This window comes from Syngnathus leptorhynchus, chromosome 8 (genome assembly GCF_054491065.1).
Source record: "Syngnathus leptorhynchus isolate UIUO chromosome 8, UIUO_Slep, whole genome shotgun sequence".
NCBI lineage: Eukaryota > Metazoa > Chordata > Actinopteri > Syngnathiformes > Syngnathidae > Syngnathus > Syngnathus leptorhynchus.
Window position 1 is genome coordinate 6,735,372 of NC_141202.1, and position 15,635 is coordinate 6,751,006.

At 38.0% G+C, this 15,635-nt stretch overlaps 1 protein-coding gene across 6 annotated transcripts in view; it reads left to right on the forward strand.

The window, feature by feature from the left end:
• Nucleotides 1-14,823, forward strand: part of adgrb1a (adhesion G protein-coupled receptor B1a) — a 59,790-nt gene extending 44,967 nt beyond the window's left edge. For 3 of the 6 annotated variants that reach the window (XM_085918344.1, XM_085918345.1, XM_085918348.1), the window contains 8 exons: nucleotides 2,127-2,225; nucleotides 4,347-4,518; nucleotides 5,242-5,337; nucleotides 6,529-6,568; nucleotides 7,196-7,857; nucleotides 10,026-10,061; nucleotides 10,270-10,428; nucleotides 13,248-14,823. In XM_085918344.1, coding sequence (XP_085774470.1) covers nucleotides 2,127-2,225; nucleotides 4,347-4,518; nucleotides 5,242-5,337; nucleotides 6,529-6,568; nucleotides 7,196-7,857; nucleotides 10,026-10,061; nucleotides 10,270-10,428; nucleotides 13,248-13,442 — 1,459 coding nt within the window. In that variant the 3' untranslated portion in view covers nucleotides 13,443-14,823. The remainder of the gene's footprint in view (nucleotides 1-2,126; nucleotides 2,226-4,346; nucleotides 4,519-5,241; nucleotides 5,338-6,528; nucleotides 6,569-7,195; nucleotides 7,858-10,025; nucleotides 10,062-10,269; nucleotides 10,429-13,247) is intronic. The other 3 variants (XM_085918346.1, XM_085918347.1, XM_085918349.1) reach the window with 3 other exon arrangements.
• The last annotated feature ends 812 nt before the right edge of the window (nucleotides 14,824-15,635 follow it).

A 15,635-nucleotide genomic window follows, 5' to 3' on the forward strand; every position in this document is an offset into this window, starting at 1 on the left:
TCTTGAGACAATAGGTTCCTTGGCAAGGTGGACCCAGAGGAATTTGTGTATGGAGACCACTTCCACTGATGCTCCTCCAATGTTTAGAAAGGCGAGGGGCCATCTGTTCCTCCTGAAATGCACCACCATCTCCTTGGTCTTCTTCACATTGATGCAAATGTTATCTTTGCATATATTTGATCTATTGCATATATTTGTGTTCAGTGCTGGTTCTTTTTATCTAATATGTCACAAATAACTTTGAAAACGTTCCTTCAAAAGCCCCCGGGGGATCCCACTTGCACATGCATGCACTACAGCACAAACAGACAAATGTGCCAAAAGCAAACTGTGACTGAGACACCTGTGCTAAACCTAACTGTTATAGCCGTGTGATCTCCCTGTGCTTTGTGCTGCTGTCATTTGACTGCACGTCTGTGCAGAGTTCACACTTGACTGAAGTGAACCAAATCAAATTAGAGTTTGTTTGCACGCAGCTCAAAGTGGTTTTGGCCCGCGTGTTTGGATTGAGGTAATAGGAAAGAATGCAAACTGATCAGTCTCAGCTGTTTGTTTGTATACCTCAAGGGGCTTGCATTTGATGTGTTATACATTTGTTATTTATTTGTGCAGAATGGAAATATATTTTCAAGTTGATTTACCGTCCATGATGTTACTCAAGATTGAAATTGAAAACATGATTAATTAAGTTAGTTTATTCAGCATCCAATTAAGTCCACAGAAACATTTCAATTAGGCAGATTCTCCCTTGGAGACAGGCTTCATTGGTATCTGTATCCCAAAAGAAAACTAATTTGACCTCACAAAATTAGACAACACTAAAACCATTCAACTCGTGTAATGGTTGAATGTTATGCTGTTGTAAGGTTTATCCCTTCATTTTGACTCGAACACATTGACTGTAGTCATTTGTTAAAATTCTTTTGATTTAAGTTTCCAAAATGCTTTCCTTTGTAGTATGTTTGATCCAGCTACCCACCCACCTTTTACCTTTTGACTTCCATATCCACGTAAATGGTGTGTTTGTGTTTTAATACATTAGCTTTTAGCATATGAAATTGGTGGGGTTCGATACCTTCAACAAGGTTAAGAACCACAGATCTAGAGCCTTTAGGAACTTGGAGTGCATATCATGCACTACTGGGCCTTACTACTCAAGAGATCTTTTTTTTTTTTCCTTTCCGACTTACATCCCTGAGATAAGACAGTTTACCTCCGAGTCAGTTTCCTCATTGGGAGTGATGTCAGTGGACCCGAGGAGGTTTTGAAATATTCTCCTCACCGACCTACAATATTCAAAGTTGAGGTCACCACAGATCAATCTCCATTATACACAGTGTTTAGTGTGCACAGCTTCCACCGCCTCCTGAGCTGTCAGATGGAGAATCAGAATTTCCTCAGATCCATGTTGAAGCCTTTCCCCAAGTTCTATCCAAATTGCTCCCAAGCCTGAATTTCTGCCTCAACAACTGCCGAAGCTGTATTTCACTTGGCCTCTGGCCTCTGTTTCCCATAACCGAATTTTCAGTATGTTAACTGCACAGTGGCATCAGGGTAGTTTGCCCAGAGATACATTCTCAGAATTTGGCTGCTCATGAAAGATGTAGTTGGTGGTATAAATTCACACTCGATATCTTGCTCCAGAGAGTCAACTATTTGTATACAAGGAATTAAAATGCTATTTCCCCAGTAGATGCGCTTTAAATGTGTTGTTGATTTTTGTATGAGATAATCACCAGACGTACGTAAAATTGAATGTGATGTGGCTTTCATGTAATACAAGCAGATGAATGACTAGCTGGTATAATATTGAGCACTCAGTGCAGAGTCCCAAACATCTCAGGCTATCATGTTGTTGTTTTTTCAAGAAAATCAAATATGTGATGACAGTCTTATCCATGCTGCAATCTTCTTCCAAGTCATATTAGATAAAAGCTTGACACACAAACACTCTAAGCTGACTCAAAACCCTGAGAGAGAGATTGTGCGAGACTACTGTGACTCACTGTTGGTGTGACTGTTCTGTTTGTGTGCTTGTATGTACATGTACATATGTATGAATCTGTGTATAGGTGCATTTGTATCTGTTTGTGTTGTTGTTACAGCGTGTTAATTTGACTTTGCAGTCAGATGACAGTGCCACTGTACAATATGACGCTCAAATGTGCCAAGTGTGGAGTTATCTCGTCGGCTGACGTATCCACCACAGCTACCAGTAACGCCATGTTAGTTCCGCTAATTATTTTCCTTAACTCTTCTTGCTTCTATCTTCTCAACTGTACACCTCTCTTGTTCTCCCTCACTCGATTGGTTCTGTTTTCATGATCAGACTCATTTTTACTCAAACCTAGTTTTATATGCATCCAATTCAAGATATATATTTGCCCGTCCAACAGTATTGGAACAGTGACACAAATTCATTTCTTTTTGTTGCTGACAGTTTGTAACATCTGGTTTGACATAAAAAGCTAAACATGAGACGAGAGCCACGTTGAGTTTTTATAAACAGGAATTTTGTAACTTTGAATCTGACATGCAACTTTGATGTTATTGGTGACAAAATGCATTGTTTGTTTGTGTGAACCAAGAGAATGGAATAGATATGTTACACAGACTTTGGTAACCAGCCAGTCACGTTTCACGACTATTGCTCACCTAAAAGATGTACGTGTTCAAACAAAACGCGTGATATTGTAGGTTGTCTAGTCGGATATATAATACCTAGAAGAAAGATATGAAATGATGAGCACTTGTCTCATATTTATCATTGAATGTCAAACCTAAATGTTTCAGTTAGTGATATTCATTACAATTATAAACAACACAAGTATTGGCTTAATTTATACATTATTTTAATTACATGTTTAAGAGGAGTGAAGTTTGGGATTTAAAAAAAATGTTTTATGTGAGTGGTTTTCTTTGTGGTGACTGAAAAGCACATTCATAATCTGTAAGGGACAGATTTTATAAAATAACAGAATTTTATATGAATGTAGATCTGCACTGTACAGAAGTATGTACAGTATGAACTGTGTGAGAATGTGTTGAAGTGTGTGCGTCCCGGTGTGAATGTGTGCATGTGTGGTCGTTGATGGGTATTGTTGTAACTGCATGATCTGAGATTGCAGTGTCGGAAAGTCAAACATAAGTCCCAGTGTGCCATACCTATCCCTAATATGCAATATATGCAAATAATTGGCACATCAGATTTTTTTTTAAATTGTCCCCTCTTGGTTCTTCTTTTTTTTTTTTTTTTTTTTTACAAATGCAAAATAAATGTGAATAGTAGATACTTTAGAGTCATAGCACAACAATTTCTTTGAACGCAAACTAACCCAATAGCACCAATAGGAAAATTTAAAAAATGCTGTTGGAATAATTAGGTTTCGCATCCTAGTTGTTTAACGAGTTTACTTTTTAATCTATCTTCTATGTTCATGACTGACTGTAATTGATACATATACATTGTCAACAGAATATGTATTACTTCCAAAGGGTTTTAAAATTTCAAAAACACTAGCCAGAAGAAAAATCCACTCAAACACAGAGAGAACATGCAAAAACATCACATCATAGCATCAGGCTTGCCAAAAAGTGACAGAAGAAAACAATTAATGCCCTTTTCATCACTAGTTAAACAGTACTACTAAAGGCAAGTCAGAGAGCTTTGATGAAATGACCCAAGATGTCCTTTTTTTATCATGATTATTTTCTGTTGCAAGCATAAATAACCTATTTTTCTTGTAATTTTCCTCTTATATCAAAGTTATGTTGAATGGAACAAGTTGAAAATAATTTAAAAAGGAAAGGGAGACGTCTGTAAAAAGAAGTCAAGTTTTGGTATTTCTTCAACCTATGCCTCTGTCCTGCTTGTCCTTCTCTGGCCATTTTTGTCTGTTATTATTTACATTCTGTCCTGGCCTGATATACCCGTTACCCCTCACTTTTTCTCTTCCTTCTTTTCCCTTTAAAATTATATATATTACAATTTTTCGGAGTCATTTTGAACATACATGCATGGAATATATGTAAATCTAAACATATATGTGAGAGTTGGATGTATGGTTTGCCTTTGGTGGCTGTAGTGCAAAGAATGCGTTGTGATGTGTTTATGCACCGTTGAAGTAGAATGCTCTTTTTAATGAATGAACTATACAGGGGAACTTTGATAAGTGATTTTTATTTTATTTTTTTCAGATCATAGAAATTAAATTTGTTTTTTGAACATTATCAACACTGGGAAAACAGTGGATTTTAATTTATAGCATAAGCATTTTCTTCCTGGGCTATGTTGATGAAAGGTTATCGCTGCTGTCTTTGACTGCTATCCTACTCCCGTTCTGCAGGGCCTCACTGTGGAGCTCCTGTGTGGTTTTGCCCCTTCTGGCTCTCACGTGGATGTCAGCCGTACTTGCCATCACTGATCGGCGCTCTGCACTATTCCAGATTCTTTTTGCTGTCTTTGATTCTATGGAAGGCTTTGTCATTGTCATGGTCCATTGCATCCTGCGAAGAGAGGTATTTTGACATCATCATGGGAGCAACACTATACATTTCCACCATTCCGTTTTTTTTTTTCTACCTACCTTTAAAAGACAATAGTGACGATTTTGCTCTTTAATTGTTCAGGTTCATTGTGTTCACCTACTATGTTGTTATTCCTAAGGGGATGATATCTAAAGGTTTTGCACTCATTCCTTCACCGCACTCTTGCTCCCAAATGTCTCATTAGCATTTAGGAGCCATGGGGTGGCTTTGTCAGGCGCTACAAATTTTTTGGTTCACCCTGAGCACTCATACAACCCATTTGGAAATATCAAGAAGGATGAAATTTAAGCCCATTTACCATTGTACTCCTGATTCTTTGTCATTGAGATGTGAATGATTCAACATTATAAAACGACTTGGATGTTTTATATTATTAAAAGTTATTTCCACCACAGAGAGATGATTCTGAGATACATTTACTCTCTATATTTTAAGAACATTTTATTTTTTAAACTGCTATACTGATTATGATCCACCAATAGGAATTTCATGTAAAGCTCAACACAAGATAAGATACAAAAAAAGATTAGGTGCCAGATATATGCTCTACTTAGATCAACATAAAATATTAACACAAAATAATCTTGATTGTCCTTTGAACTTATATATGAAATTGGGCTCATCCATTGTTTAGTAAATGTTGTCTCTTTAACACATCAGATGTAAAGCCAGGAGCTGTATTGTGTTAAACAGGTACAGGAAGCAGTAAAATGCCGTGTGGTAGATCGCCAGGAAGATGGTAATGGGGATTCTGGTGGCTCTTTCCAGAACGGACATGCTCAGCTTGTGGTATGCATATGAATTTTATATCTGCCATGTTCTCCTTGTTAAGACTAACATTATGTACAGTTTGGACAAATTTGTAATCATTTTTTCTATTTGAATTTCGGTAACTTTAATCATAATCTTCATGATTCCAATCAATGTAAAAATATTTATCTTTAAAAAATAGGGATAATTGTAGACTATTTTCTCAAAATTGAACAAAAGAAAAAAAATGACAATGCTGAATGTATTATTATTGATGTCTTCTCATCTATTGTCACTTCAGTCCGATAATTTGCTTGCCTGCCTACCTCTGCCTGCCTGCCAGTTGGCCAGCTTGTCTACTGTCAATCATTTGATCTATAGTGGATATAAAAAGTCTCCACACTTCTGTTCATATTACAGTTTTAGTCTGTACACACTTTCCATCGTTTAAAATGTCTCTGTTTAACCTTGAATAATGTTCAAATGTTTGAGTAGGCTTTTTCCTGACATTTATGTTGTAACATCTCTTAGCTCAAGTCAAGGTCCACAGAAAGCTTCCACATCATCCAAATGATCTGATTCTTTCAAGCTATATCAGTCAGGAGAAGGGTACAAAATAATTGCTAATATATTAAGTACTGTATACCAGCTTGCAAGATGCAAGCCTTATCTTTCACAGGGGGAAAAAACAGACTTGGAATCCCCCGAACATATGTTTGCCACAATAATTATACTGCTTATGACAAAAAGACCACCACACCTATGGGGAAGCACACAGGGCTGTTTTTCTCCAACTGGAACTTGTGGCTTTAGTCATGTAGTGTTCCAAATACCACTTGGTGTTTGCACATAATCTCCAGGCATCCTCTATTAGAAAGGAAAGAAAATCATAAAAAACTTACTGGAAGACCTCAACTTTGTTAGAGGTTAATCAGAGACACTGCGAACGGTAGCAAATACTCTGTGTCAACTCTCATTAAACATGAATTTGTGCTTGGCAAATTTAGAACACAGCCTTATTCACAGTTATAAATGGGTGTGCAAACTTTCAATTGGGTGTTAGAGGGTATGATCACATTAACAGTGCATAGTTTTAGAATAATTATTTCACAAAAACCTGACATTCGAACAACAGTCTGTGGACTTTTCATATCAACTCCATCTATGGCATCTTATCTGTCTTGTTGATATTTGGAATGAAATATATTTCCTTTTACATTTTGTCACCAGACTGACTTTGAGAAGGATGTTGATATGGCTTGCAGATCAGGTAAATATGTTTAGTCTTGTACTTTGATTCATTTTTGCTCTTTTGGAACTTAACAGTTGAGAGGTGTGGTCACAGTTATTATAACCACATTTTGGGGCCAAATAACCTCTTGTGTTGTGAAAACGTTCTCACAACTAAAACTGTCTTTTTCAACAGAACGTTTTGTGTTCAAACATATTGTCTGGGAAATCTCAGTTAAATATTTTTAGAGAGTTTTGGAATACCATAATGTCTGCATATCACATCAGTGTAACACTGTCGACCTGATTTCAACCAGCAACAAATGATTAGCCATGTTTTTCCCCTACATTTGGCTTTTTGTGGCACTTTTAAATAACTGTCTGTGATTGTATTGGCAAATACCATGAAGTATAACCATACTCACATTCTGAAAATAAAAACCTTTGGCAGTATCCAAGTACATCAGCAGATTGTTAGAGTTTCAATGTCATAATGGTCCGAGCCTGATGTTATTGACTGAGGTGTTGGTGCTAGTACGGAATGCCCTATGTGGTTACCAGGTTTCAACTTCAATTTTACTTTCTGCCATTGATTGTATCAAACTTCAATGTTCCTTGATGAATCTTTTAATCATGTTCACATGTTTTGTTTCCATGTTTCATCTAGGCACTATGAAGCACTCCTCCCTCCAGGGAGAAGAAAAAGCCTCTTCTGGGGCTGTAACCCTTCAAAGGAGCTCTAACTTCAATACCATGCCAGCCAGTATGGCCAAAGTCCACCTCCAGAACATGGCTGACTATAATAGCCACACACTGACTCTCCGCAGAGAGAAATGTACCACTAAAGGAATCAGCACTGAGTTGCCAGGTGCCAAATCCATTTACATCTGCGATAGTGATCTCTTCAAACAACTAGATGGTGAGCTTCCACAAAGGAATGGAGAAGGAAGCAGTTGTGAGGGCACTGTCAAAGCCCCGGGGCTCGTCCATTTACCAACCAACAACATAGGCACCCTAAGGCCCGCCAAGGGCAAAGAAGAGCAACCGACCAAGTATAACATAAGTGCTGAACAGCTACCTCAGACAAGGCTTGTCCACCTGGCTAACCCTGTTGCTGGTGAGCCAGTGCTAGGATTTGGACTGAAGAGCCTGCCTGCTGACCAGGTCAGCGTGTCATGCTCAGAGAGAGAATCACCTGCACATATCCGTCCAAACCTACCAAGAGACTCTCAAGTGGACAGCAGCACCTGCAATGGAGCAGAATCTGGAAACTCTGCTGTGATGACCAAGAGTGAAACTGTTTCCACACTATCTACAAGCTCCCTGGAGGTGAGTACACTGACTTCCGTGTTCTTATCCAAACAGTACACTGTCACCTTCATATTTTAAATTGACATATACCATTAGAGAGATAATTCTGTGTGGATGTCAGTTATTTATTGTGCTGCTACTAACAAAATTTGACCTACAGTTCAACAAAAAAGCAAAAGATGTTTTTTATTGATGGCTAGATGTGTAATGAACAACAGCAATAATCTGAGCAATTTGGAAATTGATGGTTAAACTCATCAAAAGATGCTGGTAAGGTCCCACAGTATACCAGTACTTAGAGGTATGCGATATTGCCAAAATACGATATCACTTTATTACTGATTTTATATCTAAAGATAACATAGTGTATCAAACCATATCAAACTGACATGAAATTGTCCATTTCCGCCCTCCTTTCATTTGTTTACAAAATATATCCTTTGTATTGAAGAAATAATGAAAATAAAATAAAACACAAATATCCATAAATTAAATAAATACCATTCCAAATAAGTTGCTTTACAACTCCTTTTCCGAGGAATACAATAAAATGTCTATGAAACTGAGGATGACTCAAATAAGCATCAGATACATTCACACAATATTACGTCAGCTGTGTATTCATATGCTTGAAAAGAGAAACTCATCCATTGCAGAGCTCCTTGCTCATGTAACCCAGAACACCTCTTGCGAGATGTTTGTCACTTCATTAAAATGTGTATTTGTAGGTAGAAAGAATTTGAGCTGGATGAGCACACTTCAGTAGACTGTAAAATACTTTATGCAGCCTCCATCATCGATCTAACACAACAAAAGTACAGCAAACATTAAGCCTGAAAGCTAAGGAAGACACTTGTCAGATCCACCATACACTGCAAATCGCAGTTGAAGTTTACTGTAAAACTTAAACAAATATTGTATATTTAATCATTATAATATAAATCATATAATAATAATGCTTGCACACAGTATATTGTCAAGCCGCATAGATTGGCTAATTGACATGAGCACTGATGTTATGTAATAATTGTTGAAATATATATGGGTCATTTTTACATAGTTTAATCAATAACGTACAGGCATACACCACGGAATATTGATATACCTCAGAAGTCACAGCATCTATTTTGTTGTCTGCTATTGTGTGAATGTAACATATGGCCGCCGCATTCTGGGAGATCACAGATCCTGCTGGTATGTTGTAACAACATAATGAGGCTTTCTCTGGTGGCATATTATTGGTGAAGACAGATTGAGTCAAGTGACAAGAACAAGAGGGAAAATAAAGAAAAAAAAATAGGAACTCTTCAGAATTTCGTTTTTGTGGCATCACCAGATGCTGGCAGTTTATTGCCTTAATCAGATAACAATAATATTTCTGTTCATGTAAATTTACCTCTGTTTATGAGCCGTGTTACTATTAAATGTATTGTTTTTAGTAGCAACACCCAGAATTTTTGCCAAATCTGTAGGATTTTTGTAATGTATATGGGTCAAAGTTTTAATTAATTTTTGTATGTTGAACATCCTTTTGCCTCATCACATAATATCCACTTTGATTTGTTGGTGTTTTTTATCCATATGTCAACTCAATACATTTCATACGTCCTCAGGTCACAAAGCTCGACTGATCCTTTAAATTAGACAAAAGCATCTTATTTCATGGGCACACAAAACTGCATCCCAAAATATAAGCCAGATTGGCCATAGGAAAACCCTGGATGGTGAAAAGGATAGTTTTGTCCCAGTTTTTAGTGTTGACTGCAGTCGCAAGATGTTGCAACACAGTGAACCGCACACAGTGGCCTCAACATCTGTCGGCTGGTGTCTTTTCACTTCAGGGCAAAACACACTCCCATAATGGCGTGTGAGGCAGCAGCTGCCAGAGCAACTGGGCAGCCTGAAGGTCAGGTTTTCTCTCACTAGTCAATGACAGCTGACTTAAAGGTCATTCGGTCACAATCTGTTAAATGTAAGCTTTTGCCAACGGAGCTGGAATGACCAGCGACAAACCTGGTTTTCTCCCTTCGTGATTCTCTGCTCTCCTGTGAGTGGCCGAAATCCCTTATTGACTTTCCACCAGAATGAAATGTATTCAGGATGCTCAAGCATTTGTCTTCTCACGTGGCACATGATATCTTTACTATAAGTCATTAATCTGTCTGTATCATCTCCCTCCCCCCCAGAGGCGAAAATCACGCTATGCAGAGCTTGACTTTGAGGTAATTTTAGTCTCTTTCATTCATACACAGAGCATCGATTTGTCTCTTTAGTATAATATTATGTAGATGTTTGCATACATTGATTATTCACTGTTTGGTTTGGAAAACATTATACGAGAGATCAGAGATTAATAAATTGAGGGTAACGTGGTATTGATGGCCGTCTGTGCTATTTCCCTTGTGCGTGATGTACAATCTTCCTGTGTAGAAGATAATGCACACCCGGAAACGCCACCAGGACATGTTTCAGGACCTGAACAGGAAGATTCACAGTGCAGACATGGCTGTAGAGTCGCCACCTGTTGATGCCAAAGCTACTAAAAGATGGAGTGTGTCCTCTGCCAGCAGCGACAAGACCAACATAAGTGTAAACAGTTTAAATTTATTCTGTTCTGCTCCCCACCCCCCACGACCTAATAATGTTATCGTTTTAACTAATACAAGCCAAAATCAAAAAATTGGGTGGCATTGACTCTTTTAGGTCCAATTAGCTTTCATCTTAACTTAATCAATTAGTTTGGCATTGAGGAGCTTAACAGGCCCACACAAAGTTCTGACCTCAATCAAAACTCATTTGTAATTAAACTTTTACGGATATACGTATTAGATGGTGACAATACCTAGGTTCTTGTGAGAAAACCTCCAGAGGAAAGGGATGTTAACGCCATGTTTTCCTTCCTTCCAGGCCTGATGGTAGAGTGTAACTTTGCCCATGTAGTGTTCTTTTGGTGGTCCTGCTATAGATTATTGTTGATGAGATGAGAAACTCCAAGCTTGATAGAGAATTTATTATTTCAAACTGGATGTAATTCAGTCAATGTAGAGCAAGAGCTCTGACTGTCAAAATAAACTTTTCTACTGCATCCTCTATAAAGGAAGTGTTTAGGTTACACAACACAATGCAGCATACCTTATTGTGCTTTTGTTCCTTCTAACTGCTTTTCTCCCCCCCCCCCCTCACCACCAAGTGTTTATCATTAGCATTTTAAGTTTTTCTGTTCCCATGCTGTAACAAAACATTGACTGCATGTTGATTATAATTATTTGAGTTATTATCCCTGGGGTGGGGTGATCAAGTTTCTATTTATACAAGTAGAAATCATTGGAAATTCAACCATGGTTTAAAAAAATATCTTGCCAACTTCCCTGCACTTTATAATTCCATTATTAAGGGTAAACAACACCTGTTTTTGTTTACTTTAGTGGGATCACAGTATCAGGCAATAAGTACTGGCCAATTTAAAGTTTTTGTTTACACCGTATTTCATTGACAGCAGTTTACATTTTTCAAACCAGGATGCACGTGGCATCACCTATTGAAACCACAGCTGCATACTAAGTCAAACTCAGACGTGTAAAGACAGACAGTTAAAACCAATAAATAACATTGAAAACAGTCAACACAATAAAACATAAACAATTCCAAGCGTCATGCTGAGTCGAATGCCAAAAAAAGTTTTAAAGATGGACAGAGAGGGAGCTTAGATAACGTTTAAATGAAGGTCGTTCCTAAGGGAGAAACAGGCAATGAAAGATTCTTGATCCCTTGTGAGCCTCTGCTTAGTCATCATTCCCAAGTTGTCAGGGTCGTGAAGAGGCAAAGTAACAGTCTGATACAGCTCTGATTTTTGAAGATGTTAATTTCATCAAAACCTGTTATTTTTATGCCAGCTGTAATGGTGAGAAGCATTTTCTTTTTTTTCAGCAATGTTATTACCCTTGAAATACTCCCATCCAGTTTCTTTCTTCTGGTTAAGTCATAATGACTGATCTTAATTGAGGCCAGTGAGGCCTGCAGTTCTTCGAATGTCACTAAGTTCTTTTGTGACCTCCTGGATAAGTCATTGTTGCACGTTAAAAGCTATTTTGGTTGGTGTCGTTCTGTGAATGTTCACCCTGGTAGCCAATTTTATCCATTTGGGGGTAATTGTTTCCTGAAGTCCCCAAACCGTTGGAAAGGGCTCTTTTGCAGACTGAAAAGATAGAGTTCAATCACTTGGGCCCGGCTGTTGCCCCTCAAATTGAACTGGTTAACGGTGACTGGAAAGAACATTCAATAAACGTAGTACCTTAAACAAACACACCATGTTTAGCTCTCTGGTTGGTTAATTTGTGTAGCTGTCATTCTGTAGAAAAATACGAATTACATGTCTACCCTAGGAAAAGAGATGGAAGAGATAGTCACATGGCTATAGAGGGTCAGAAGGAATTTAGCTTGCCCATGTCTTGGTTCTTGCAATGTTCTTTCTCTTGTGGCCAAGAATATGGGCTATGTAGGAATCCTGGGCACTCAAGCTCATAAATAATGTTGTTTTTTGAATTTTTCAAATTTATGGAAAATGTTTTTCTAAATTTCTACCGTTGCAGCCCACAGTATTTTGTGGCTGTTGAGTTTTGTGCTGTGGAAATTCATCTGTATGTGTGCTGGAGATCTCCACCTCCTTCCTCCTGATTGATGGGCCCTGTACCCAAGCGAATCAACCAATCGGTGCAGTGATTAACCACCACTGATAACCACGATTCAGTTTTCCTTTAAAAGCAGCTTGCTATGACTTTTTCAATACCTATACATCCTGTGTATTTTGTACCAATTTCTTTACTTTTTTGTTAGTGTCCTTTGCCATAGCTATCTTCAATTCATTCATTCATTGAATCATTCAGTTCATTCATGTGTAGTACAAGGACCCTCGCCGTAGCTCTTTTATTCATGTAATTCTTTATCTAATGCCTTTGAATTGCTAAGGTTTACGCGCTAGTCATTCAGCTTTGTACGGTCCTTATATCATCTATTCAAAATACTACTTGAAAATGTATTTATGACAAAAAAAAAAACAAGGTCCATGACCATACCGCGTTAGATAGAAAGTTGCGTAGGATCGACGCGAGTAAAATCTAGATTTAGGTGTATTGTGTGTGTTTCCAGTGCATTGTGCCGTTTCTAAAATCATTGGTACTCGTGTGTGTGTGTGAGTGTGTGCGTGTAGTGCTCTCAAATAAAAATGAAAGGCCTAATCGTCATTTCACAGTTTCTTTTAAAATGAAGTAGCTTATTAATTGCGTACTGGCAGTCATGGATCATTTTGACTTATCCGCAAAATCTGTAGAGGTCAAGATGGCTCATGTCATCAAAATAGGAAACAATAAAAATAATAATAATTAGCAAATGTGTTTTCATTCTGTCATTAGGATAAGCAGCACACCCCAAGTAAGAGGGCATGGGAGGGTGTACAAATCACCCACTCGCCTTCATCCTGGGGAAAAAAAGACCCGGCAAAAGCAGTGATCTCCCCTTTGGAGTTGCAGACGGTGGAGTGGGAGAAGACAAGTGCAACTATTCCTTTGGTAGGCCAGGATATCATGGACCTGCAGACGGAGGTCTGAAAAATAAACCGTTTCTTCAACTTACCTTTCACGTCACTCTTGGACAAATGAGGAACATGTCACAAAAACTGGAGGGGGTCCACTGCAAATGTGAGGAGACAGGAGAGTAAAAAAGTCAAATACAGGACATTGACATTAAAGAACAGGTATCATGAAGTCTTTGTATGTTGTTTTATTTAATGTTTGGACCTTGTTGTCATCAGACATGAACTGCTTCTCCAAATATGGCCAGGAGTGCCATTCTGGCTCACGTGGAAGACAGTTTGGTTGGAGATTTAGTGACTCCATTGTGTATCATACACTCAGACGATGACCTGTTGTCTAGTATGTATGTGATGGTTGTAATGTAATTAGTCATGTCTTCTTTCCATTCAGTGTTACTACATCACTGTTGCACTCGCTCTTTCTCCAAATCAGCACTGGATCAAGATACATTTTTGGTGATAAATTGAAATAGTTTGAGGACAGGCTGCCAAGCACCCAGTCCTACCCTTCTCAAGCCAATCCCTTCCCCTCCACAACTCACCCTTTATCCTTTTGGCTCTGACATTTTTTCCACCCTGACACAGTTGGCAGTGGTGGGAGACAAGAGAAAGGGAATATGGATGAAACCAAAATCAAGTACCCAAATGGAGAAAGGCCTTCTCTGAGATTCTTGCAAACTTTGTTGTCTCATGGGGCCTCGACCTCAATGCCACCACCCCTGAAGATCGGGGGTACCTCACATCTTGGCTGTCACTATATCCAACCATAATGTGGCATTTGTTGACAAAGACAAACAGGCAGACTTACGATAGCTAACATTAAATGTTGAACATTGGTATCAGAAAGAAGTATGTATGTTGAAAAGATGGATATGTGACTCAATATATAAATATATATCATATGATGTGATACACTAAAGGAACATGAAAGCACAAGGCTCATTTGGAGTCATGATGTACAGCATTGTAATTACAGAGTGGATTTCAGCATTTAAATATATTTCATACTCTGCTTGGGAAGAGTCATTATTGAAAAGATCTATTGTGATATATCTCCTTATTTTTCCGTTCCTGTCTTTTCAAGATACTGGACTATATGTGTGTTCTGTATCACAATGTAACCTGCGTGTTTTTATACCACAACCATTTACTCTTGGATCTCCTTGCTGTTGTCCCCTGTCCTCTAATCTGCTCGATCGCCAGCCTTTCTCACAGAGCCCTCCCACACCTCCTGACTTGCCTTTTTATTTTACCTGGGGCCATCTGTTTGTTAATGTACAGTTTTCAGAGCACAAAGTGAATGTGTCTTATTTCTAATTAAAAAAAGCTATATATAGACACAAGCAGTCATCATGATTTTAGTACTTAGCAATGTTAAAGAAATAATGGTGTTCTTATATTGTTTTCTTCAAATGTGATGAGTATGTTTATACATGTATGTATATGGTGATGAAAAAGGTTTGTATTGCAAACACAAGGAGCTTGTTTACCATTTCACAGGTTCTCCTCAGCTTGCCTCATCATTTGTCATGTATAGCTTTTTACCAAGCCATTGCCATTTTTGTGTTTTTTCATCAGTTCAGAGGGCAAAAGTCAAACGTACTCTTCAATAATGTATTCTAAGCACCCCCACGTTTGTCTCCACATTTGTGGAATACCAATCCAGCTGCAAGTATGGTTGTAAGCATCAGGTACGAACTTTACTGTTCTAAACTGCACACAGGTAAGTAAGCCAGTCTGTTGTTGGGATTTTAAATAAAATGGAGGACAAATATACTGTAGTATATAATATTAAAATATTTGAGTCAGTCAATTTTTGTGAACACATACAAACGAGTTATTGTATTTAATCTGAGTTTTTGCCATCTTTGAATGGGAGACCTTTAAACTGGGGAAAAATAACACGGTGTTTATTTTTTAAGTGTGAAGTCGTATGTATCCTCCAGTTGTGATGAGGAAACGTTGCAGCCCCCTCCATCATTTAAGTTGCCCATCTCTACCCTACATTTTCAGATGAGATTAAAGACCATCCAACTAAATCAGAGGATTGAGCGTCACCGTCTGCAGAGCTTAATGAGTAAGTTTTTTTTTTTTTTTTTTTCCTTAGCTGTAATTTCACATTGAGGATGCAACTGGCATTTTTTGAGTTTGTATCGTCTTTAATCCAATGTCCAATAAGGCTGCCATACAGGAACTGAGTAATACCATT